Source organism: Neodiprion lecontei, chromosome 1 (assembly GCF_021901455.1).
Source record: "Neodiprion lecontei isolate iyNeoLeco1 chromosome 1, iyNeoLeco1.1, whole genome shotgun sequence".
NCBI classification, from domain to species: domain Eukaryota; kingdom Metazoa; phylum Arthropoda; class Insecta; order Hymenoptera; family Diprionidae; genus Neodiprion; species Neodiprion lecontei.
Genome location: NC_060260.1, coordinates 29358959 through 29381930, shown reverse-complemented (window position 1 = coordinate 29381930; position 22972 = coordinate 29358959). Strand labels below are relative to the sequence as shown.

The 22972-nt window shown below is 34.3% G+C and overlaps 3 protein-coding genes across 7 annotated transcripts; 2 read left to right on the top strand and 1 right to left on the bottom strand.

The window, feature by feature from the left end:
* Window positions 1-13934, top strand: LOC107220131 (casein kinase II subunit alpha). Of its 5 annotated transcripts, none has more exons than XM_046738567.1 (9): window positions 1-185; window positions 2196-2301; window positions 2594-2837; window positions 3261-3372; window positions 3837-4049; window positions 4513-4707; window positions 4910-5261; window positions 5356-5449; window positions 7217-13934. In XM_046738567.1, the coding sequence occupies exons 3-8, from the start codon at window positions 2743-2745 to the stop codon at window positions 5439-5441; spliced, it is 1053 nt and encodes a 350-aa protein (XP_046594523.1). In that variant the 5' UTR covers window positions 1-185; window positions 2196-2301; window positions 2594-2742; the 3' UTR covers window positions 5442-5449; window positions 7217-13934. The 5 variants fall into 5 exon arrangements, with proteins under 5 accessions (XP_046594523.1, XP_015514076.1, XP_046594529.1 ...); XM_046738573.1 differs by lacking the exon at window positions 1-185 and adding an exon at window positions 208-483; XM_015658590.2 differs by lacking the exon at window positions 2196-2301 and having other exon boundaries at window positions 3-185.
* Window positions 13935-14263: 329 nt separating this feature from the next.
* On the top strand, window positions 14264-16091 carry LOC107220123 (actin-related protein 6). Its single transcript, XM_015658575.2, has 3 exons — window positions 14264-14485; window positions 14666-15637; window positions 15726-16091. Exons 1-3 carry the CDS (start codon window positions 14412-14414, stop codon window positions 15853-15855), a joined length of 1176 nt encoding a protein of 391 aa, XP_015514061.1. The 5' UTR covers window positions 14264-14411; the 3' UTR covers window positions 15856-16091.
* A 179-nt stretch (window positions 16092-16270) lies between these two features.
* LOC107220149 (ubiquitin-like modifier-activating enzyme 5) lies at window positions 16271-18395 on the bottom strand. Its single transcript, XM_015658616.2, has 6 exons — window positions 18158-18395; window positions 17850-17985; window positions 17448-17644; window positions 17151-17337; window positions 16692-17028; window positions 16271-16537 (listed from the first exon to the last, which is right to left on the bottom strand). The coding sequence occupies exons 1-6, from the start codon at window positions 18295-18297 to the stop codon at window positions 16356-16358; spliced, it is 1179 nt and encodes a 392-aa protein (XP_015514102.2). The 5' UTR covers window positions 18298-18395; the 3' UTR covers window positions 16271-16355.
* Window positions 18396-22972: the final 4577 nt, after the last annotated feature.

The following is a 22972-nucleotide window of genomic DNA, read 5'->3' as shown; positions in this document are numbered from 1 at the left end:
ATGGCGGGTCGCCGGCCGCCATCTTGGACCTCGCTCGTTTGAGAAGCCGGCCGCCCGCAAAAATCCCAAGTTTCCCAAGTTCGCGTGGCTCCAGGTGTCCCGTATAAAAGTTACACGGGCCCGTGACGAAATTTGGAGAGCCAACGTGGACAAACTAATCAGGATTCGGGCCCGGAATGCGTTAGGTGAGTTGAAAATGAGGCAACATTAACCGCCCGAATGCTGGCGTGTGATTTCTTCTCGCGTAATTGTGTGCACGATTCGGGTGGTGTGTGCGCGCTGTGCAGTGTGTAGCATCTTGAACCTCGTTCACGTCGTGAGCAGCTCCTAGACTCCGAGTAAAAAAAGAGATAAACTTTTCGTATCGTTGGATCGGGACGCACTGCGACCAAATGTCGTCACCCCGTTGAATTTCCCAAGATGCACACGTTTACCTCTGATCGAGGGTAAACCGAATTCTGCTGCTTCAATCAATATACACAAGTAATATACTCTTCTTGTCATGTACTTGTTAACGTTTCTCCTATTTCGGGTTGCAGCGCCTTTATTTATGCCTAATCGCACACGCCAACTCACTTTTGCTTCATTCTCAAAGAAAGAAATTAATTATTCATCTTTTTTTTCCCTTCTCCACCCACTCTTGGCACATTATCGTATTTGATCGTATCCACTAGGCTTTTCTTTGATCAGTTAACAGAGTAGTAGCACACCCAATCTTAACCTTACTAACCATTAGTGACCACCTTGTAATGTGTGCTCCAGTGATGATTCAGAAGGCATATCATTTTCAAGGACGTCAATCCACATTGATTAGCCCTTGGAATAAAAAAAAAGCGTGCTCTTAATGACATAAACTTGAAGAAAATTTCACCTTCGATATTTCAAAACCCATTTGCTATCGGTATGTCATTGAAGAAAATAAATATACTAATTAAAAGTCACACGCTACATTTCCTAATATGATATTTTATTTTTGTTATTTTTATAATTGGAAGTAGTGTTATATAAAAGTGCTAAAAAACTCGTTTTTACTCAATGATGACTAATAATACTTTTCGAATCGTTGATGCAGGTCTACTGTCAATTCCTTGTCAATAATAGCAAAGTTATGTGTAGAAAATAGCGAGTCGAACGGTTCAAGTTAATGTAATAAACGTGTAATAAGTGTTTTGTTCTTGGAATATTGGTAATAAGATATCCCAACATTTTGTATCGATGTCCCGAACTACGAGATGTCAGCATCTTGATGGTAGGGTACAAATTATCAAAGATTTGACTGTAGAAACGTTCAATTGCTTGAATATTTCAATGCTTTGCATAGATTTAAAACTTTTTTGGTATGACAAACATGCCTATCAAGCTTTGCTCAACTTTACTGACAAAACTGATTTTACGTTTTTCAAAGAGTAATGCCAATAATATCGCATGATTGAATTTGAATGTATACATATGTCACTTTTATAGTGATAGGTAAGCAGTTTTCTACCTTTTTTTTATTGTATTGACATATTTGAATAAACTTATGCACAGTATTGTATTTATATTCGTAGTTATCGGCTAGTGACGCTTAACCACATGGTTAAATTGCCCGTCTGTCGAGCGATGGGCTGGCGGCGCAGTTCGTTGCTTATGCTTTCAGCAGTTATAGGTACTGGCGGTGTGTGCACGTGGTTTTTCACTATTGATAAAGTTACTAAAATATCTTGAACTGGCATTTCTCATTTATCCAAATGTCTTTTAAATCTCATCTTACTGCTGTTTTATGCAAAGTTGTTTTTAAAACTACTTGTTTCGTTACTAAATTTTTGTCAGTGTTGGCATTGTTATCTTGAACAATCATGAATACAGGTTAATTATAAACATGGAGCTTCAAAAAGATATAAAATTAAGATAATTCATTAATGGCATGATACTGTTGCATGTAACATTTATTCAATCTGTCCACAGTATTACTGTCTGGATTGACGAATGATTATTAACTATCAACAAATAAAGTGCATGGCAGATATTCCATAATTTGTGTTTATGACGAATAGGTATTGATTTTGTCATATCATTTTTGTTTCTTTAAATAAGAATCGATAGGTTCTGAATATAGCATATTTATGAGCATTTGACTGTGTAAAATGTTCACAAATTCTGCATTTGTCAAATACTGTGACAAAAATGTATCACAGAAGAACCAAACATTTCAGATTGCTGTAAGATAATGTTGCATGATGCTAATTCCTCGAAATGATGACCAGTCATGATTTGTGGAAGTCATAACCAGCTCTGACGGCCAAAGGAATGACAATAAATGTACTCTATCTTTATTTTCCTCCATACTAAATTAACTGGGTTATTATAAGCACATTTCAAAATATCATTCTTGGTTTGTTTTCTGCCAATAAAATATAGAAAAACATGATATACCAAACGTCCACAGAATTCTGTTTAAAGAGTTGACATTTTCATTTTCAAATCCAATGTAATTTAACAAGTACATTATCAATGAAGAAATCGTTTCAGCTCTCCAGCGGTGATTTAATTAATTTAATAGGTGTAAAATGTGTATACACAATGTATGTAATGACGCTATTTACTTTTCCAGGTCTACTTCTGCATTCATATGTTGGTAGCAGTAGCAGGGTGAGCGGTGGATGCAGCGTAGTTAGTAGCCGATCCTTTTGGCTCAGCGACGGTGGCAGTGCAATTAGTTTAGTTAAGAACAGTAACGAAGACGTCAACGATCTTGTGACAATGGCGCTGCCAAGCAGAGCACGAGTTTATTCGGACATCAATTCACACAAGCCTCGCGAGTACTGGGACTACGAGTCCTACGTCGTTGACTGGGGGTGCGTGCATTACTTTGTTAGAACAGTAAATTTTGTGCGATTGTCACCGTTGATAATAATCTTATTCATGATGTGAAAAAATTTCTTATCTTTGGCTAAAATAGATTACATCAGATTCTCAATGTAATATAAGTACAAAATATAGGATGAAAAATTACCATACTAATTTGAAGGTACAGATTCTTGAGGAATATCCTTATAAAATTTTGAACCGGTGTATAATTTTTTTTTATCATTGTATTTATCAGTCCAATTATGTAGTATTGAGGATCCAAAGTAAGTCTTACTTACCTCAGAAGTTGCAAATTTGATAGAGTGGCGTACTCACTAACGAACTTTTGAAGTTGTTTTGATACTGTTTTTCATTGTAACGTACTTTGTGAAATGATTTATTGTTACATAGATTTTATTTTTCACTTACAGTCAACAAGATGATTACCAATTAGTCAGAAAACTGGGCCGGGGGAAATACAGCGAAGTATTTGAAGCCATTAATGTCACAAATAATGAAAAGTGTGTCGTCAAAATATTAAAGGTACGGAATATTATACACTAAAAATCAAAGATAACTGCAACATTAAAATTGATGCAGTGTAAAAGATTTGATTAAAGCTCAGAAAAAGATGCACTTTTAATTAATTAAAAGCCTATAATTTAATTTGAAAACTTGACATTCATGTGAGAAAGCTTGCCTGACATTTTAAGACTTGTTTTGTTTTCACGTATGCTGCTTAATATTAAACTCATTTTTAGTATGCCTTTATATTTGTATTTTAATTCTTGAATTTTTAGTACATATTCAGCACTACTGATTTGCATGTTTTCAATTGACTCCTTAATTTAAAATTTTTCTCAACAAATCAACCCTACATCTTTAAGTAACATTTATATAAATTGAATAAAGTACACAACTTCCTTATGCTTTGCTTCGGTACTATAGCATTCATATATTATTAGTTAAGTAGAAAACGAGTAGCTCAATTAGCATTCTGTTTTTAGCCAGTAAAGAAGAAGAAGATAAAGAGAGAGATCAAAATTCTGGAAAACTTGAGGGGTGGGACCAATATTATCACACTACAGGCAGTTGTCAAAGACCCGGTTTCAAGGACACCAGCATTAATATTTGAACATGTTAATAACACCGACTTCAAACAGCTCTACCAGACCCTTACGGATTATGACATACGATACTACCTCTATGAATTGTTAAAGGTGTGCTTTCTCTCTTTCAGCCTATTATAATCCGTGGGCCTAAATTAGGTACTGATGATTGATGTTCATTATCAATCTATAATGTTTCTCATCTTCACTCATCTAACCATAAGCTATTTCCAAAACAACAAAATTAGCAAGAAAAATAAAGTATTTTCTGAATTAACCCTTTCAATCACAAAAGCCACAACAGTAGCACCCTTTTTTCTTAATTTTTTTATATTCTATGCAAAATTCAGAATTTTTTGCATTTTCAGGTAAACTGAAAAACTGAATTGCAAGACTGAAAGGGTTAAACTGTGCTTAAAAACAGTCCTTCAAAATAAGTTACAGATAATTTGATACAAATATTGCGAACACCCCTGATATTTAAGTCCGAAGTTATGATTACCTTAGATAATCTTTATCAGACGTGTATACATATATATTTATGTATGTTGAATCAGCTTGTTATTGTGTATAGGCTTTGGACTATTGCCATAGTATGGGAATAATGCATAGAGATGTGAAGCCGCACAACGTGATGATTGATCATGAAAATCGAAAGCTGCGGCTAATTGACTGGGGATTAGCAGAATTTTATCATCCGGGACAGGAGTACAACGTACGTGTAGCGTCTCGCTATTTTAAGGGCCCAGAGCTGCTAGTCGACTACCAGGTGAGTTTACATTGTTAAATACTTTGAAATAATTAAAACTTAATTTTGTGTCGGTATTATATCGAAACAATTGAAATTACAATTTCTATATCTTTAGCACCACATAATATTGAAATGATATTTGCGTAATGTCTTAGTTATGTACTGAATGGTTTTCTTAATACTTATATGATTAATATTATTATTATTTTGGTTATTTCAGATGTACGATTACTCCTTGGATATGTGGTCGCTAGGCTGTATGCTGGCGAGTATGATATTTAGGAAAGAGCCATTTTTCCATGGACACGACAACTACGACCAGCTGGTGAGAATCGCCAAGGTCCTAGGAACAGAGGAGCTCTTTGAGTACCTGGACAAGTATCACATTGAACTAGATGCTCGTTTCAACGACATTTTGGGTCGACACTCGCGCAAGCGTTGGGAACGCTTTGTCCATTCTGAAAACCAGCATCTTGTTTCGCCCGAGAGCCTTGACTTCCTTGATAAACTTCTGCGCTATGACCATTATGAAAGACTCACTGCGCGTGAAGCAATGGACCACCCATATTTTTGTAAGCTATTTCGCTAATCTTTTCCAATTCGAGTGAGCCTTTCAAAGAAATTTAAATACATCTAAAATATCCCTTTCTACTCTTTTTATTTCAGATCCTATAGTAAAGGAACAAGGTCGGCTTACCATGGTGTCGTCGTCACCTACTCCCATGACGGGCTCACTGCCTGTAGTTGAGTAGCGGCCCAGGTAATGTCCTCACCATCTTAATTTATTACTATTTTCACTGATTAGTACTATGCATATTGAAACAGAGTCTATTTATCTATTACTTGGTCACTAATCATTAACTTATCATATTTACATGCCATGATACATATATAGTTAGCAAATAGGCAATACGTGTGCTGGATACAATATAAAACAAATGAACACAATTCTCGTCCCATTCTAATATTCCTCCAGAATTGTATATACTGCTGTAATAAATTTTTACTTTCGATGTAATCTGTAAAACTTTTTTACTTCATAATATATAGTCTCAATTGTGTTTGCACGATTATTTCAATATTTAGCACAATTTCCAAACCAATTTTGATTTATTGTAATTGCTGGCAGGGTATAGCTCAAAATAGATAGTCTATGGATAATATATAATATCGTTTTAATTGGGAACCTATATCCAAGGATTAAACATCCACTTTGGGAAGTTATTCTTACGAAACAAGATCATTATAATTCCAAAACAGTGCACTCATTTTCCCATAATTAATGATACATAATGAAATTTAATGCAGTCTGTTTGATAAAGCAATGAGCCTGCATAATATGACGTAGAATGTTCAGCTTCCATTGTATACTTCAGCTCCGAGGCATACACCTAGCATATCACAAATTTTAATATTTTAAATTGGAGCGTATTTTCTTTAAAAAGATACTCTCAGTACAAAAAAGATGACAAACATCTATTTACTCAGCGCATTTTGGTATCTAAGAGATTTGGAGTTATTGTTCTGCTAGAACTTACCAAAGTTGTCTATTACACATTTTTCTATCTTTGTGAACGTAGAAATCATATCTACATGATTCCATTCACAATAAGACAAACGGATACTTGAATCCAGTTGTAAACAGCCGCTTTCTTGTTGAGAAAATATAATTTTCTTTACAAGATTTGAAGATGCTGGTTCTATCATATTAAACTACCAGCTCAGTATTCCGTAGTAGCTTGACTTGGGAAAATAAAACTTGTACCATAGACCTTTGGTTATCTAATAAAATCTTTTGTAGCAACTTGTATGTTGAGCATGATCATTCAATCTTGCATTGTGTAGACCAGGAAAAGTCTATATAATTATGAAATATTCAATCGTAATAAGTAATATTTCTTACGAATTCGAGTAATCATCATTTGCAGGAAATTATTATCTGTCATTCTTAATAAACGGTTCAATATTCAATGTATCGACGGAAATTATTCGGCCATCTGGTAAACCTAAAATTTATACCTGTATGTTCAGTATACTTTAGAAAACGAAAAGTTATGTCAGGTATAATATTACTGAATGATGTTTATAAAATTTCAAGATTTAGATACTTTTGAAAAAATATGCATATTATCAACTTAAAGATATATTGGCACTCCCATGCGAGGTGTGATGTTTTCAATACTTGGGGAAGGGGTGTACAAATAATTAAACCACTTGTGTAAATCATAGCATTTCCAATTGGAAAGGCTAGGTAATCTAAACAATGAGCAAACATGAGCTATATTCAATGCCGTAGAATCTAGCATTTAGTTTTCTAAGTCTCTACAATAATCAATCTTCTGTTTGCTCGGTGAATACGAAATTGTTTGCCAATTTTTGTGACTACAAAAATTAAACCACCAAGTGTGGATTGATCAAGGCTTAACATTGTTTCCAATTTGATGACTTGGTTACACCAGCGAATTGTACAATAACGATTTTTAAACTTTTCATTTCGAATGGTGACAGAGCGAGGGGTTTGTTGCAGATGACCACAGCGTGGCAGCGGGCAGAATGCCGGTACCAGTTGCGGTTTCCGGGTCGGCCGGGCTAGGGGTCGGGGACGGGGTCGAAGGAGGGGGAGGGGGCCCTATCGAAGAGCCCCCACTCCCCCAACCGATTTCCCAGCTTATATAAATTCAACATCCCTAAATTATCGAATAACCCCAAAGCTACTTCTGAACACAATAGAACATCAGACATACAGTATCGTCAACCTGATACCATTGCGCACCACTAGAATCCAGTTTGAGGCCAACGAGTCAGTTGAACCTTTAAATACAGAGACCATTCGTTATTTTAACTTCGACAGCGCCGAACTTGCTCTTCAGATCCCTCGCAGCTTGTCTGGTGTTGACGTCATTCAAATTTCTAAAATGTTGAAGATGATTGTGCTATGGATTTGCAGCGTCTTGTCATCAAAAACTAGCCGTAACCATTCTAACCAATTGTTAATAATACTGGGTGTCTATTTAATTATGATAACGGTGTGCGGACTGTCTCTGTGGCTTGTGATACAACCGCTCATAAAAAAATGACGTCGCCAGATCACACATTTAAGTCCTGATTTTTTCACAGATTGTTCACATTTACGAATACACCGATAGCTATAATAGGTCATTCAATTTACTATATTTAACGATGATAAAAATGTTCATTTATATCTGATACCACTATAATAGCTGAATAAAATGTTTGTTATAGCCAAAATTTTTTTTCAACATCTGTATACCTGTATCCAACATATTAACTTTTACCGAATGTAATTTTTGAGCATTACGAACTTCTTGCAGTAATATTCATGAGAAATTTAATACGAAGGCTAATATGCTGTTGCTGAGTATTCATGGATTAACTTAATTGCTTGTTTCACTATGACGATTGGAGTAATCAATGGAAAACTTGAATGAATTATTAGTTCCGATGCACTTGGTCGTCAACATGAAATAATATTATAGAAAGAATTATTGTTGGTGCATCCCATCTTCATTTATGAACTTGGCAAATTAAATCAAGATTCATCTTTTAAAACATAACGTAATTAACATACGTCATCACATAGTGTCGGTATATTTATAATATTATGTTTTGAAAAAAAGACTCATACCCTTTATTGATTGAACAATGAACATTGAATAATATCAGTTTATAATCGCAGCACATGAACTGCATTGATTGTTCTAAAAACAATAAACACGTATTTTTAAAATGAAACTGTGAAAAAGTTGGAACACTGCGAATAAGGTGAATTGCTTTAGATTTTAGAATGATATTCAAAATTACTTGGCTTTAGTAATGTGTTTTATAGATAGTTTAGTAGATGAGACTAACGTTATTGAAAGAAAGTAATTTTGAAGATACAATTTTACCAAAATAAAGTCAAACCACAGTAGCGGGAGGTAATGCAGCTCTCATATCACACGCTTTACATCGTCAACTCTTAGAGTCTACTTTATTACATGTGGACAATACCTTGATATTTGTATTAAAATTCCACCCCTGTGAAACTACCGTGTTGAAGACTTGACATACGGAGATCACACCTAAGTACTGCCACAGATTAACAAAAATGAATAGTAACCTGGACGAACGTCATATATATTCTATATCAGTGTTGAAAGATGAGGCGTTTTGCTTGCCAAAAAGATGCCAGAAAGATAAAAATTCAAATACTGCGAGTCTAACATATCTTTCAACAAATCAAATAAATGCGATGTCAAAATTGGCAACTTATATGTTTTCTGTTTATCAACTATTCAAGCATTGTATTACTCCGTAATAAAAGGAATAGTAATGTGCAAATTGGAGGACGATAGTGAATAACTTGATAAAACTAAAGTTCCAAGCTAGGAAATTAAACTTACAACTACTAGCCGCTTCAGCAGCTATTTAACCAGTATTTTCAATTCGGTTTATGGACCTGACTAGTAGTTGCGAGATCGAACCGTTGAAGGCATACATATTTGTCTCAGAAGTGTGTTGACCTGCCCTGAGCTGGTACTTAGAAAAAATAATAAATTTTCAAATAATAATGTAACCATTTCATAAGTATGTTCAATGCAAGGCTGGTTATCACACTAATTCAATACTTTCACATCGTTACATAGAAACATTATAATATAAATAAGAAAAGCGTGCATGACCCTGATCTATGATTTTTATTAAACAACTTTCAGTCAGCACACTTTTGATTTTCTATGATGAGCCAATTACACATATATTTTCATTGCATAATTATGTCTTAAGGGGTCTGTAAAGATGTTTATACCTATATGTCATTTTATCTATGATTTCTGCCTGTTTGAATCCAATGGTTTATGACGCATTACAACGTATAATATACATATGTCATTATTCGCAAATTTTTATCGATTAAGTCGAGTCATGTTCGACTGATTTTAGCTTAGTGACCATCACTAACGTATGGTACATCGAATGATAATATTATCGAGTGGATGTATTTGCTTTTAATATCCACACAGTATGTATCGCTAACTTGTTTTGAGCAAAATCGCGTCCACTAATGTACATTTGTTTACATGCATTTCTACGTTATATTATTTGAATATTAGTAAAACAAAAAATTTCATTTCCTAGGTTATATATCTAAGAATATACTTTGAAACCCATTAGTTGAGAATACTATAGATTTGTATAAGCACATCTGGGTTCAGACAGGTGACTTGATTTAGTTTTTAAATCAATCGAGTAACTAAAAAAGATAGAATTATATAAACGTATATGGTTTTCCTTGCATTAATTTATAATATACCTATCCAATTTGATATTGTCATAACTAAAGTATTTGGGGCATATTAAATACATGATGATCCGAGAGCATATGAAAAACCAAATAAATAATTTGCAATATTTCTTTACTTAAATTTTTTATTTAAACTTGATATTAAAATGATACACATTGCAGTGTCAATGTAAGCTCATGGCTTGTGGCTAATGTGACTCTTGCTTATACCACTGTCAATGGTATTTGTAATTTTGAAGCCCCAGAAGAGTAGATTACAGTATAGAAATATTCTAACAAATTAAAACTTGTAATACATTTTTACATTAAAGTACAGCCCAAGTCATAATCTTTCCTAAACTGGCACACTGTTTTTGCCAATGCGCGATGCTGGCCATACGCACATACACACTGATACACACACACACAAGTCCTGGAAACAATTCCGAACATTAAACAGTTACAGCGTATTTACTTAATTTAACGACATTTTTTTTAAATGACTACGTAATCTCTAAAGGTGAATTCGAATAAAACCTCGTGTTACTTGTTGGCACAGTGTACCAATTTCGTAGGTATGGTAGATAAATTATAGTATCGATGTTCACACGTTTATTTATGATTATTATGTGTTGGCGATTTGTGAGCCGAGCAAGAATTATTACTCAGAATTGTTATATACTGAACTGTTATATAAGATAAGGCAATACCTATGTATATCATTGGCCCTTGTGTGTAGTTCTCAAAACAATGTGTGCAATAGCATCTTAATACGACAATTTGCTATGGCAAAAACAGTGTGTAAATATTCGTTCTCCCCAAAACCTCTGTTCATATGTTAAGTTTACAATAATCTAGTTTAGTTTTATAGAAAAGAAAAACAAAAAAAAACTATAATTACTCTATTAAAGAAAAGTAATTAATGAAAAACTGAATAAATGGATTAATATTAATCGGAAGAGTCGGTATGATTATTTGTGTTTGTCGCATATTTATCGAAAGATATAATAAATATTGTTTACGAATAAGTAGTTGAACTATTCAACGTAATTCGATTTGGTAACAAATAGGAATAAAAGTAAAAGAAAAATAAAATCAAGACAAACTCTCTCGTGTTTCATAATCTGTATTTCACATTGATTCATTGATTTCAGTATAAGTTTTTTCAAATTCTCACAATTGATAAATTATTGCTTCCATAAAGAGTTGAAAATTATAATAATAGAAAAAAGCAAATACTAACTAAAGTACATGATTTTTATTACCACAGCTTTCAAATTTTAGTTATGTTACTTTTGATACATTACAAATGCGACATACAGGCCTTGTATAGATCAAATATAAATCATAAATTATACACACATGAACTAGTGATAGCAAAACATTTTTTACACCATCGCATTGTACTAGGTGATCAAAAAATGTTTCGTAAAATATTGTAAATACTAAGTGTATTTAATTTCTTGAACATGCAACATAATTCACGTCATTTTTTTGAACTTAGCTTTAAGACAATAACTGTAACAATGTTCCCAAGACAGTTTCGGAAAAGTCACGTTATGGGTAGCATTTTGTACCTATGCTGCATTATTCAACCTTTGTAATCTATCCCGTAACTAATCTCGTCTTTGTCGAAAATTAAATTCTTGTTAAGTAAATACGTAATATAACAAATGTTTTCCAACTTAGGCAGGAAAATATACATGCATACAATAATACAGCGTTTTTATGTCCAAAATTGTAATATCGCTAAACTAATGATAATGTATAGGAATACAAAGGTAAAATACAATTTTGTTTCGATATATATATATATATATATAAAAAAAAAAACGAACAAAAAACACGACCCTTTGTCTACTTACCGATTTTTTTTTTTACATTCATTACTATACCCTATACTACGGATGGTTTGAGAAAATAGCCCGTTTGTCAGCTATCACTATGGTTATTTAAAGCTGGTTCGTAGTGCGACTGGATTCGGTTTCATTCCAAATACCATCTGTATTGTACATACCACGTGTTGAGAAACCAAGTAACGAACCAAGTTATTTATATCATTTTTTTATCATGTATATTATATATTATATATATATATATATATATATATTAGGATGGTCTTTAATAGGGGTGTTTTTGAATTTTTATGCTCCCAGGGGCTTAAACACTTTCAGATTGATAAAAAAAAAATTCCTTGAAAACTTGAGCTCTCTATGTCAACTCCAAGATAGTACGTACTGTGACCGAAGTATCTATTTCTTTTTTCAGATAGTAGCACTTATGCCCATTAAAATCTCGTGGTTACAGATTTTTCGGAACATTATTACTCTTACAATAAAATATATACTGAGAAAGAAAGTTTTTTCCATGTTATTTAATTAAAATATGTAGCACTATTTTATAGTTGATACAGAAAGCTCAAATGTCCAAGGAATTTATTTTTAACAATTTGAAAGCGTTTAAGCCACTGGGGGCATAAAAATTCAAATACACCCCTATTAAGAACCACCCTATTACGTACATATATATATATATCTCTAAGTTGGCACACAATCTTTAGTATAATGTCGTATGTTGAATTTCCTTCCTTGTGTCACAATTATTGGATGACTACTGTGTAAACATGTTTGCCCTTTTCGTTTTTTGAAGAAAAAATAAATAAAATGTTATTTTGATGGTCAAGATGCATATTGGATTTGTAATAACATGTGTTCGGCTATCAATACAGGTGGAAACCAGGATATGTGTCATACTTTGATCTGCTGAATGTTGACCATTCACGGAGACGGAAAATAACATTTATTATGGAGAAACGTTCCTACATATGAAGTTTAGCAAACGATTACATTCACAAACTTTTATACTATATTTTCTAAATTTATTTACCTGTGCGTAATGTATTCATGTTTGATTTTTATTCCAATACTCACAAAATTATCATTCTCAGGGTAAAAATGATCGATTATTCAACAGTCTAACACGAAATTTAATAGGTTTTCATAAGTTTTTAAATGTCATGATAAGCAATAGGCTACTTGACAGAAGCAAGTATATAATTTAACAATGCATAATAGTTGACTAATGTTGCTTATGCCGATCATCTATTCAATCATCTCACTTATTACAATATCAAAAAAAAAGTACTCTAGAGCAGCATTTCTCAATTTATAAAATAAGAGATTGTATTTCGTGCGGAATTCATTAAGATTGATAATTGGATATAATATGGCTAGGATGACTTTGTGACTTTCTAACAGTCTATGATTGCTCAAATAACTTTACCATATATTGTACTTGATCATACAAGTTGAATTTGTTTGCTGATTCCCGTAACAGAGAATTTAGATCTTGTGGCGTGGTTTTCGGCCCGCTAAATAATGTATGATTAATTAGTTGGTAGTTGCACACATTTATCATTCGTGCAACAATGTCGATCTTGTTCAAGCATTTCAAGCCCATGTATAACTTTTAGCTTTTTACAATTTCACCAGCTGATATTGAAATTCCTATGGTTCCACAATTGTGAAATGCTGTCTTAGCGTAGACAATAAATATGATACATATTAAACGAAGATTTATTCATGGTAACAATGTGTTTGTGGAATTATGGAAATATGTTTGCACCTTGGGAAATGCACGGAGTCTGCTATGAATAAATACGTCATAATATTTCTATTGCAATATACAATGGAGTATACTATTTGGTGAATTGAATCGATCCCAGCATCAGCTAGGGTAAAATTAAAAGAAAATTTCCATCGCTGTGGAAATAATGATAAAATAACTACATATATTATTAATAAGCGGTGAAAAAAGTATAGTAAGATAGTAAATAATGGAAAATTAATTAAAACTGTGTCCAGTCGATGAAGATAAAAAAAAAATTGTTCGAGATAAAAACCATGGTGTTGTTATACATATAAAACGATATGAAAAAGAGGTGAAATAAACTATTGTAAACATTTGTATTGACAGAGTTCTGAGAATTTATTTTTGATTTTTACATAGCATGTGATTATTTTACTCTCGTTTATTTAATTTGATAGCGCTACAAAAATACGTAGTTACTATAATCATTGTTCTTTTAATTATTCTTCCAGTGTCACCGCAATTTAACTTATGTTTTATCTCCCTAGAGTAATTAAATCTGCAAAGAATTTTGCTTGCTTCATAATGGAAACATCGTAATATTACGTTGAAGTCTCAAGTACGTATTTGTTGCATTTTTTAAATTTGCAATTACGTCGAAGTTCGTGCGTATAATAAGGATCGCAAATCGATTATCGAACTTTTAAATAGTTGCGTCGGTGCAGCGTTTCAATAAAGCGACGCACGCGTTGCACAGCTCACACGCCGGTAAAATATTGAAAACGTCAAAACGAAGGGATGACCAAAAGATACCGGTATTTAACATTCTGTAATAGCTGATACAATAACGAACATGAGCAGCGTAACATACATTTTGGACAATGGAGGATACATGGCAAAAGTAGGCCTTTCTAGCGATACTCCGAAGTAAGTTTACATTTATTTAGTTACTCTATTATTTTTGGTTAGAATCCGACTTGTTTTTCGCAAACCCGCTAAAAATCTGTAAATCGGATAAGAGACGGGACGGTGAAGAAGAATTATCAAAGAATACGTTCATCACAAATTGTAATGAAGATTAGTACACGGATAAATTTGAATTTGTAGACTGGTTCCAAATTGCATTATGAAAGCGAAGAGTGAGCGACGAAGACCCTTTGTCGGTAAACAAATCGACGAATGTCGCGACGCGTCCGGCTTATTTTACATATTACCGTTTCAAAAAGGGTATCTGATTAATTGGGACATTCAAAAAACCGTTTGGGATTATATCCTTTCAAAAGAATGCTGTCCGGCAAACCTTAGCCAGATGCCTACGATAGTAACGGAACCTCTATTCAACTTTCCGTCTATCCAAGAAGCAATGACAGAAATATTTTTCGAAGAATATGAGTGCCAAAGTTTACTTAGAATAAACGCCACTGGATTATCTTGCTACAACTATAGGCATAAGAATCCAAATACCAAATGCTGCCTTATAGTTGATAGTGGATACAGCTATACACATGTCGTGCCTTACGTTAACGGCGTAAAGATCAAGGAAGCAATAAGGAGAATTGACGTTGGTGGAAAATTGTTGACAAATCACTTGAAAGAAATAATTTCCTATCGCCAATTGCACGTTATGGATGAAACATACGTTGTAAATCAAGCTAAGGAAGACTCCTGCTTTGTATCGCAAGACTTTTATAAAGATATGGAAGAAGCTAAGCTAAACTTGGAAAACAATACCATAGCTCGGGATTATGTTTTACCAGATTACACTACACTGCGGAGAGGTTTTCTCAGAAAACCTGAAGTTTCTGGAGAACAGCAGACCTTGCGTTTGAATAACGAACGATTCGCTATTCCTGAAATTCTCTTTCATCCGTCGGATGTCGGAATACAGCAAATGGGTATTCCTGAAGCAATAGTTAACAGTGTGAAAGCTTGCAATGAAGAAACGTGGCCCCATCTGTATATGAATATAGTTTTGACTGGCGGTAATGCCAAGTTCCCTGGCTACAAAGATCGAATTTTAAAGGAGGTCAGAAGCCTTTGCTCGTCGGAGTTCATAGTAAACATTACCTTACCCGATGAGTAAGTGAGCCCACATCTTATCGCAGAGTATTTTCCAGTTCTTGAATCATTTTAGCTTTCAAAGGTGAAATTCTCTGTCTTATTTCAGCCCCATTACTTATGCTTGGGAAGGTGGAAAAGCGATTTCTAAAGATCCAGTATTTTCTAATATGGTAGTAACGCGTGAAGAATATGAAGAAGAAGGCCAAGCACTTTGTTATGAACGATTTGACGTTTAATTTATTTATATTTAATGTTCACTTTATAAGAAATAAAAATCTGAATATACTTACAATAAAGCACGTATTTTTTCAAACTACTATCGGAATATCACAAAAAACTGCTTGTAGCCAAGTACAAGCTACATTATTTGTTGAAAACCTTTATAAAATATTGGAATTCTAGAATGATCTGTTGTTTGTAAAACCCTTTAACTTCAAAAAATGGGTTTTGGAGAAATGAGACAGAGCACATGTGTTGAAAAGAAAATATTACTGCTTCATTGTTCATTGTTTGCTATAAATAAAACTTTCAATGTGAGTTTACTCCAGTAATCACACCGCTTCCAAAATACTTTTCGATTTTATAGTCAAATCATTATACTGTGGTATAGTCTCAAGGCTGTGCCAAGTGTGAGGGAACAACTGCTCTTAGTTAATTTGTGACATAGAATGATTTCATGTTTACGATTTTGTGATCAGTACAGCCCAGCAAAGGTTTTACATTGTTTAGTACAGATTTAGATTGATTTCATCTGAGCCATTAGCTCTTCGAGACTAGGACCACTCGTTTCAGTTGACACAATCTCGGGTTCAGGATCCGCAGGTCGTGCTGGCAACGTATAGGCTTGTCTGACACCGCTACTAACTGTCGCTGATGTGTCTTCGATATCTGGTACTGTCTCATCGATGAGAGAAATACCTTGAAATAAAAGATGTAAGGTTAATTGTTACAGTTAAAGTTTCTTCAATTGCCTAAGCAGCGCTTGTTGTCAAAGTTACGTTTCAATTATAACAGAGATGCGGTTGTATCCAGCTGACGATTCTACCGATTAATTGAATCGTATGAAAATTACCCCATTCGTTATCTTCGTGTAAAGGCGTATCATCGATTTCCTCCTTTGCGACTGTAATATCTTTTGGCTTAGCTTGATATTCTTGCTGCCTTTGTCGGCAGTATCTGTCATCGCAGTTTGGATTCGGTCTGAGCGTCATTGTCGGGAAGAAATCCAGCATTGCGTTGTAACCCAAATAAAAAGACGTATCTCCAAAATTCAGAAGATATTTCAAAGTGTTTTGGACTAAAAATCCAGCTACTATTCCCATTGTGGTAGGCAGAGATGCTGCGCAAACTCCATCGCGTTTCAATGTCTTTTCATCTATGTTTGCAGCTACAACTAGAGGAGGCGCACACTGTAAAATAGTTGTAAAAAATCAATGTAGACGCAAATGACAAGTTGCATAAAAGATCAATGCTCAATTACTGGAATATCTTGCGTGCATGTGTGTAAGTTCTAAGGTGAATTTTTACCTACACCAAAACAAGCGGACTCTCCAGGTACAATAAACTGTATATGTCCAGAAACGGCATTTTCTGATACTCCACTCTCAAACCACTTTTGATTGAGCTCATTGCAAGCTGTGTTTATGGCCATACGAGCTTCAAAATTGTCAACGCAGCTCAATACCAGATCTACTGCTCCTTTTTTCAAGCTTGATTTACTGTAAAAACATTAATGTGTGAATATCGACAGAAGTTAGCATTTTTTCCTGTAATATTACTTCCAAACATGTTTCACTGTAATTCTATTTAACTTCTTTTTACGTAGTACCTGATGGTATCCATAAAGTGTTGAAAATTATCAACAGTCGTGATATTGTAGTTATGAGTTTCTATTTCAACATCCGGGTTAATAGCTTGTAATGTTTTTGCAGCTGCATCAACTTTGCTCAAGCCAGCCTGATGTGGTTGAAAAAAGAGCCTATTCATATTAGCCAACTCAACTTTGTCGTAGTCGAAAAGAACCAACTGAAAAACAAATGTAGAACATATTCAGCGATTATCGTATCGAGGGTAAACTTCCCAATATGTTACAAGTAATGTAGGGCGTTAGCTTCACATTTTTTTATTTATACCTCTGTACATATGTTAAACTTTGAATGTAATCAAAGAACACTTGAGCGATTCGTCATTGCTTCAAAATCAAATAATAATCAACTTGATTTAAAGATACCTTGCCGATACCGCATCTTGTGAGCATTTCTGCTGTTACGCTTCCAACACCTCCGACTCCCACGACAGCGACAGTCAGTTCTCTGATTTTTTCATAGTTGTCAACAATGCCCATACGCTTTAGCGCCATAAGTCGACTAGGAATAAATAATAATCGTAATGAAGTTCGATAAAACATAACTTGTGGCTACTATAATGTGCTTTTGTTTTCATGCAGGTATTTTTATTTGACATTGTAGAACGTGTACCAGACTACTCTTCACGTTTCTAAGAATTTTCTTGTTCATTACAAAACTTATCAAGCTTTACCTGTAGGGATTTGAGTCAACAACTTCGCTTGACATTTGGGCAATTTTTTGCCGAACTGGTGCGGCATTTTTACTTTTCTCGTTTGCTAATTCAATCTCTAATTCCGCGATTCTAGACTTCAATTTTTCTGTAGTATCCATTTCTCGAACTTATTTTTTCTGTGAAAGCACGTTGCAAGCTGCGATATTCCGCCAGCTGTCACTTTATGTAGCAGAACGCTCTTCTTGACACGTCACGTGTCCGAACAACGTATTGTGAAGATGGCGCTAGTGTTCCGATTATTTCACGTTGGCGCGAAATGGATTTGAAATACAAACTTGACTTTACTCATTCCAAGCTCGCATACATGTAAAAGGGATTAAGGTTTCCGATGACAGACTTTGCAGTAAATAAGAAGCTGATACCTTACAAAATCACAGTATCACTGGAGTTCATTCATGGTTATGAAATGTTAAAAAAATAGACAACGAAAAATTAATAAAATAACGTTAGAAGCGTGCAATTGTCATCTTTGCGTATGGAATTACCAAAAATTGTGGCAAATATGTATTCCGGTTGATATTACAGGTGGCATATATCACAAAGCAGTCGCACGGATAAATGAAACGTTGTGCTTATCAAAATCAGAACTACAATAAATTAACACGATAAGAGTTTATCGATGCATATTTGAAACTTAAAATTAAATGAATCGATTACGAATGGATACTCATAGAAAACCGTACAGCGAAAACATAATTATTTGTATTTGCAATAATATAGTCTTTGTCGTAACTTGTAAAATGTCATCGATTTCGCATGAAATTATAGATATCGGTATCAATTCCGCGTGATATCAAGAATGTCATCACTGATGAGAAATTGACGGGTGTTAAATATTTACGTTATCATTATCAGTAGTTTAATTCGGATTATGTGTATTAACGCTGTTTGATTGTTTAATTATCGTAATCTCAGCATTTGTTCCACATATCGATCTTTGGTACATTTATAAGTGACGTATACTTATAAACTATCCCTTTAAATCGAATAAACAATCTTATCGTTTAACGTTCCAGGCTTTTTGTAAACGGATGTTTTTATTCAACAGTTCTGTTTTTTGGAATTTCCGGAGGAATTTCTGTAAATGTATTAGACGTTTTTAGTGTGACTTATTCAAACTGAGATATACCTTTACTTACTTTATATTTATATGCCGATTGTATAAGTTGTGCTTGTATAATATATACATCTATAATCTATATGTATATATGTATATACATATGTGTGTCAATTTTTCGTTATTTGCTTTCGAGCTGATACAGAAATTTCAGCTACTAAGGCTAAAAAATAAAACCAAAATATAATATACGGTTTAATTATTGTACGGTTAAAGGCATTAAAGAATTATATACGATAATATATTACTCCTAATTCGCCAATGTATATATATACACATGTGTAATTTAATACTCAGGTAATTACGTAATCGAAAATTACATTCAATCTTCCACAACGTTCAGAGTTCACTTATCTACTTGAGGAGGCTAATAAAAGTATTTGACGAAAAACGGTGTACCTACTGAATTTGCAGAAATTCCGCGATGCGTATGTGGTGTAGTTAATTTATGTCTATGTCGAGCCATCTACCCGAAACTGATTAAATTTTTGCTTGACGTATCGTCAAAATTTTAAATAAAATTAGGAATAAACCATTTTCTTGCAGTAAAAAACATTTCCCGTAAGTCTCCGTTACAAAATTCTATCCATATAATGTACCATAAATTTATATCGAACTTGCGGTAGCCTGTAATTAAATTAGCGTGGAAAATTTCTTAGTCATTGTATGTTATTCGTGAAACATGTTATATAGAATTACTTGTAAAAAAATGATTCGCATATTATTGACTTGGCCATCGCGTAAATTGCAACTATATAATACATGTCAGATTTTTCATACAATTAAGATGGGATAGTTAATCGCTGGTGAAACTTTATCGGTTATCAATCGCAAACGGACAAACGGTCGTCATTTGCTGAACCGGTATAGCTTAGTGTTAATATACTCTGAGCAAAAAAATTTGTCACAACAGCTGAAAGTTTGCTAATTTAATTAACACGTTTCCTACATTGAAACTAGATTCTGAAATTCGTATATTCTAGATCGTGATTTTGGCGTGAATATCGCAATATAAGTATATTCAGTATTCACTGCGACATTGGAGAGTCTCCGTTTCAGTTAATCTGACCTGAATTGAATTTTTGCTCTATCGTTAATTGCTGAACACCCTGACAATCTTAAAGTCATTATTCGTCTTTTCGTTCCGAGCAAGTGTATCGTTAAATCAAGATATCATGCTGAAGTCACGCGCAATAACTTTACGTGAAAGACCCTGAAGCGTAACCAATTGTGCACAGTCAAGTTTAGGGTTATCGCACAATTTCTCGTCGATGTTACAATTCTTATCGCGCTTGGATTCATAAATACGTGTTTTAGGTTGGCACATTTTTCATTCCACGTACGGGCGGCACGTTTCTGCAGTATAAATCGCACTGCGAAATACTTGTAAGAAGATATGTAATCGTGCGTCTAAATTTATCCAAATGTTTAACTACCGAAAAAATGATAAAGAACAAAAGAATAAGAAAAAAAAGCAGCGCTTGATGATTCGCTGGCAACGAGAGCGAGAACTGATGGGTAAAAATAGTTACACAAATCTAGGTACCAATCCGTGTTGCCTAAAGTTGATAATAGGAGCAATAAATAAGAATTGTTTGCTTTAAAGATTTCGTCTCATCGTTGAACACCAAAAAGATTTATTAGACTGGTTAGCGACCTTCTTACGCGATCTTGGTCCGATATTAGAAGAACGTTGATTTTAAAAATCAATTTAAAACTGTCGATCATCGCATACGTGGAACAGTCATTACAGTTTCGTCACCGGTTCGTTACCAGGACATGGCGAAACATTAAAACAAATATTTCAGAGAACGCGATTTTAAAGAGCGGGCGGACATTTTCTTCCCCTGAACTCTGTACCAAATTTTCGATACGTTACGATATTTTACCCTGAAGAAAATATTAAAACTCAGTGAAGTAACTTCATGTCATGGGTTAAACAACGTTTGTTAGACGTGCTTAAGGTGCGCTGCTGACCCTTTTAAAACCAGTCCTGGTGGTAACGTTACCGAGGTCAATTGGGAACACTCCGGGGGTCTTGAATTGTGCAATTCATTTGGCGATAGTAATTTTTCATATTAAGATTTAGATGTCGTACGATTTGTTTGTTCTCACTTCGTCGTGGAAAACCGATCCAGATCCACGATCAGCGTTTTCGCGGTCCGTCGCCTCGATCGTCGTCCCACAGGAATTAATAAATTCCGCGATGGTTGTTGCGTATTGAATTTTGTTTTAAAACGAGTTTCACCCAAACGACTGCTAATTACGCCCACTTCAGAATAACTACATCGACCAACAGCCGCGTCGGTGAGTAACGAGCACCTACACTTATTTTGTGTTTGCAGGCTTTCATGTGCTAAAATCGTTCAGAACGCACATCACCTGTATATGGCACCTTAGGTACAAATTACAATTCTATTTCTGCTGCGATACGTTGAATCCCGAGTCAGCCTGTACCCTGGAAATTCACTCCGCAGAGTAGAAAATGAAACTGTCTGTGCGGATTTTTGCGACACGTATAAGGCTCGATTCTTTTATTCGATAGAAAGTTACTGCAGTGAAAATATTCGGACAATAGGTTGCTTATAAGCGATTTTTCGTGAACCATACGCAAAACGGGTGTAACTGATCAGCAGAGAAAATAAAATGTGTGGGTACGGCGGAATCAGAAGAAATATCTTGGCTCGCGCTTGAAAATGGTAATGCATGCAAGTAACGTTCAAATAGTATGCAAGTGTGTCATGCATAGTATAATATGGCATAATCGATAGAACTTATTGCCAGACAAGATATTCACACTGAATTAGCCACGCGGCAATGCAATTTCAGTTGCAGTTATTTTCAAGCCACAGACAACAATTTGCAATCTTCTTTTTTCAAACAGTTTCAATAATTACTCGTCCCTGTCTTGAGCAAGCAAGACAGTTATAATGACTCAATGTAAGTTGTGTATTTTGGAAATTTTTCACCGCTGTAAGAGGTTTCATGCAGTTTAAAGCCCTGAAAAGATTCTCACATACTTTTACGACAAAAATTAATATCAGAATTCATTCTAATTGTAAGTATAAATTTAACTTATACAGCTGCAGTCCCGTTACTGTTCATCAATTCTGATATGTAGTCACCTTTTTTATTTGTAAACTACTTCGTTTGATTAAATTGATGAGTAATTAAAAAAACCACTGTGTTTAGTAACGCGTAGAGGTGTCTGCATTTCCTTATGACGACATAATAACTTTTCATCGATTAATTAATATTGCAATCGATCGCACGTTGTCGTTGAACTATAGCACACATGTGCAATAACGCTGACGCACCGATCGCTTTATTCAATTCTGTTTGCAACACGTGAATACAATATTTACAAACGATTTTTAACCTTGCGAAAGATTTAGTTCCGGGGTAATGTTTAATAATATACTTTCGACGTGATTGTCATTTATTTATCCTCCTTCAATCCTGAGAAGTACGAATACAACAATTCTCTCAACTCTACGTGGAAAATCCCGTTCGTTGTACTATCTAATTCGATACATACGCTATGTAACGTTTTGACATTCTTTCAGACGCCCTAATTGATCCGGTTTATACGATATCTCGACCGTTAATTGCGTTGTTTTTTTTGACACACGATAGCCATGAAACCTGTGGAAACA

What these genes read in the sequence shown, in the direction of transcription:
- LOC107220131 (XM_046738567.1), top strand. Translation starts at nt 2,743, where the DNA reads ATGGCGCTGCCAAGCAGAGCACGAGTTTATTCGGACATCAATTCACAC. An exon ending in GTGTCGTCAAAATATTAAAG is followed by an intron (nt 3,373 to 3,836) that starts GTACGGAATATT and finishes TTCTGTTTTTAG; the next exon opens with CCAGTAAAGAAGAAGAAGAT. An exon ending in AATGGACCACCCATATTTTT is followed by an intron (nt 5,262 to 5,355) that starts GTAAGCTATTTC and finishes TTTTTATTTCAG; the next exon opens with ATCCTATAGTAAAGGAACAA.
- LOC107220123 (XM_015658575.2), top strand. Translation starts at nt 14,412, where the DNA reads ATGAGCAGCGTAACATACATTTTGGACAATGGAGGATACATGGCAAAA. An exon ending in CTTTCTAGCGATACTCCGAA is followed by an intron (nt 14,486 to 14,665) that starts GTAAGTTTACAT and finishes TTGAATTTGTAG; the next exon opens with ACTGGTTCCAAATTGCATTA. An exon ending in AACATTACCTTACCCGATGA is followed by an intron (nt 15,638 to 15,725) that starts GTAAGTGAGCCC and finishes GTCTTATTTCAG; the next exon opens with CCCCATTACTTATGCTTGGG.
- LOC107220149 (XM_015658616.2), bottom strand. Translation starts at nt 18,297, where the DNA reads ATGGATACTACAGAAAAATTGAAGTCTAGAATCGCGGAATTAGAGATT. An exon ending in CAAGATGCGGTATCGGCAAG is followed by an intron (nt 17,645 to 17,849) that starts GTATCTTTAAAT and finishes TTTGTTTTTCAG; the next exon opens with TTGGTTCTTTTCGACTACGA. An exon ending in ACACGAAGATAACGAATGGG is followed by an intron (nt 16,538 to 16,691) that starts GTAATTTTCATA and finishes TTTTATTTCAAG; the next exon opens with GTATTTCTCTCATCGATGAG.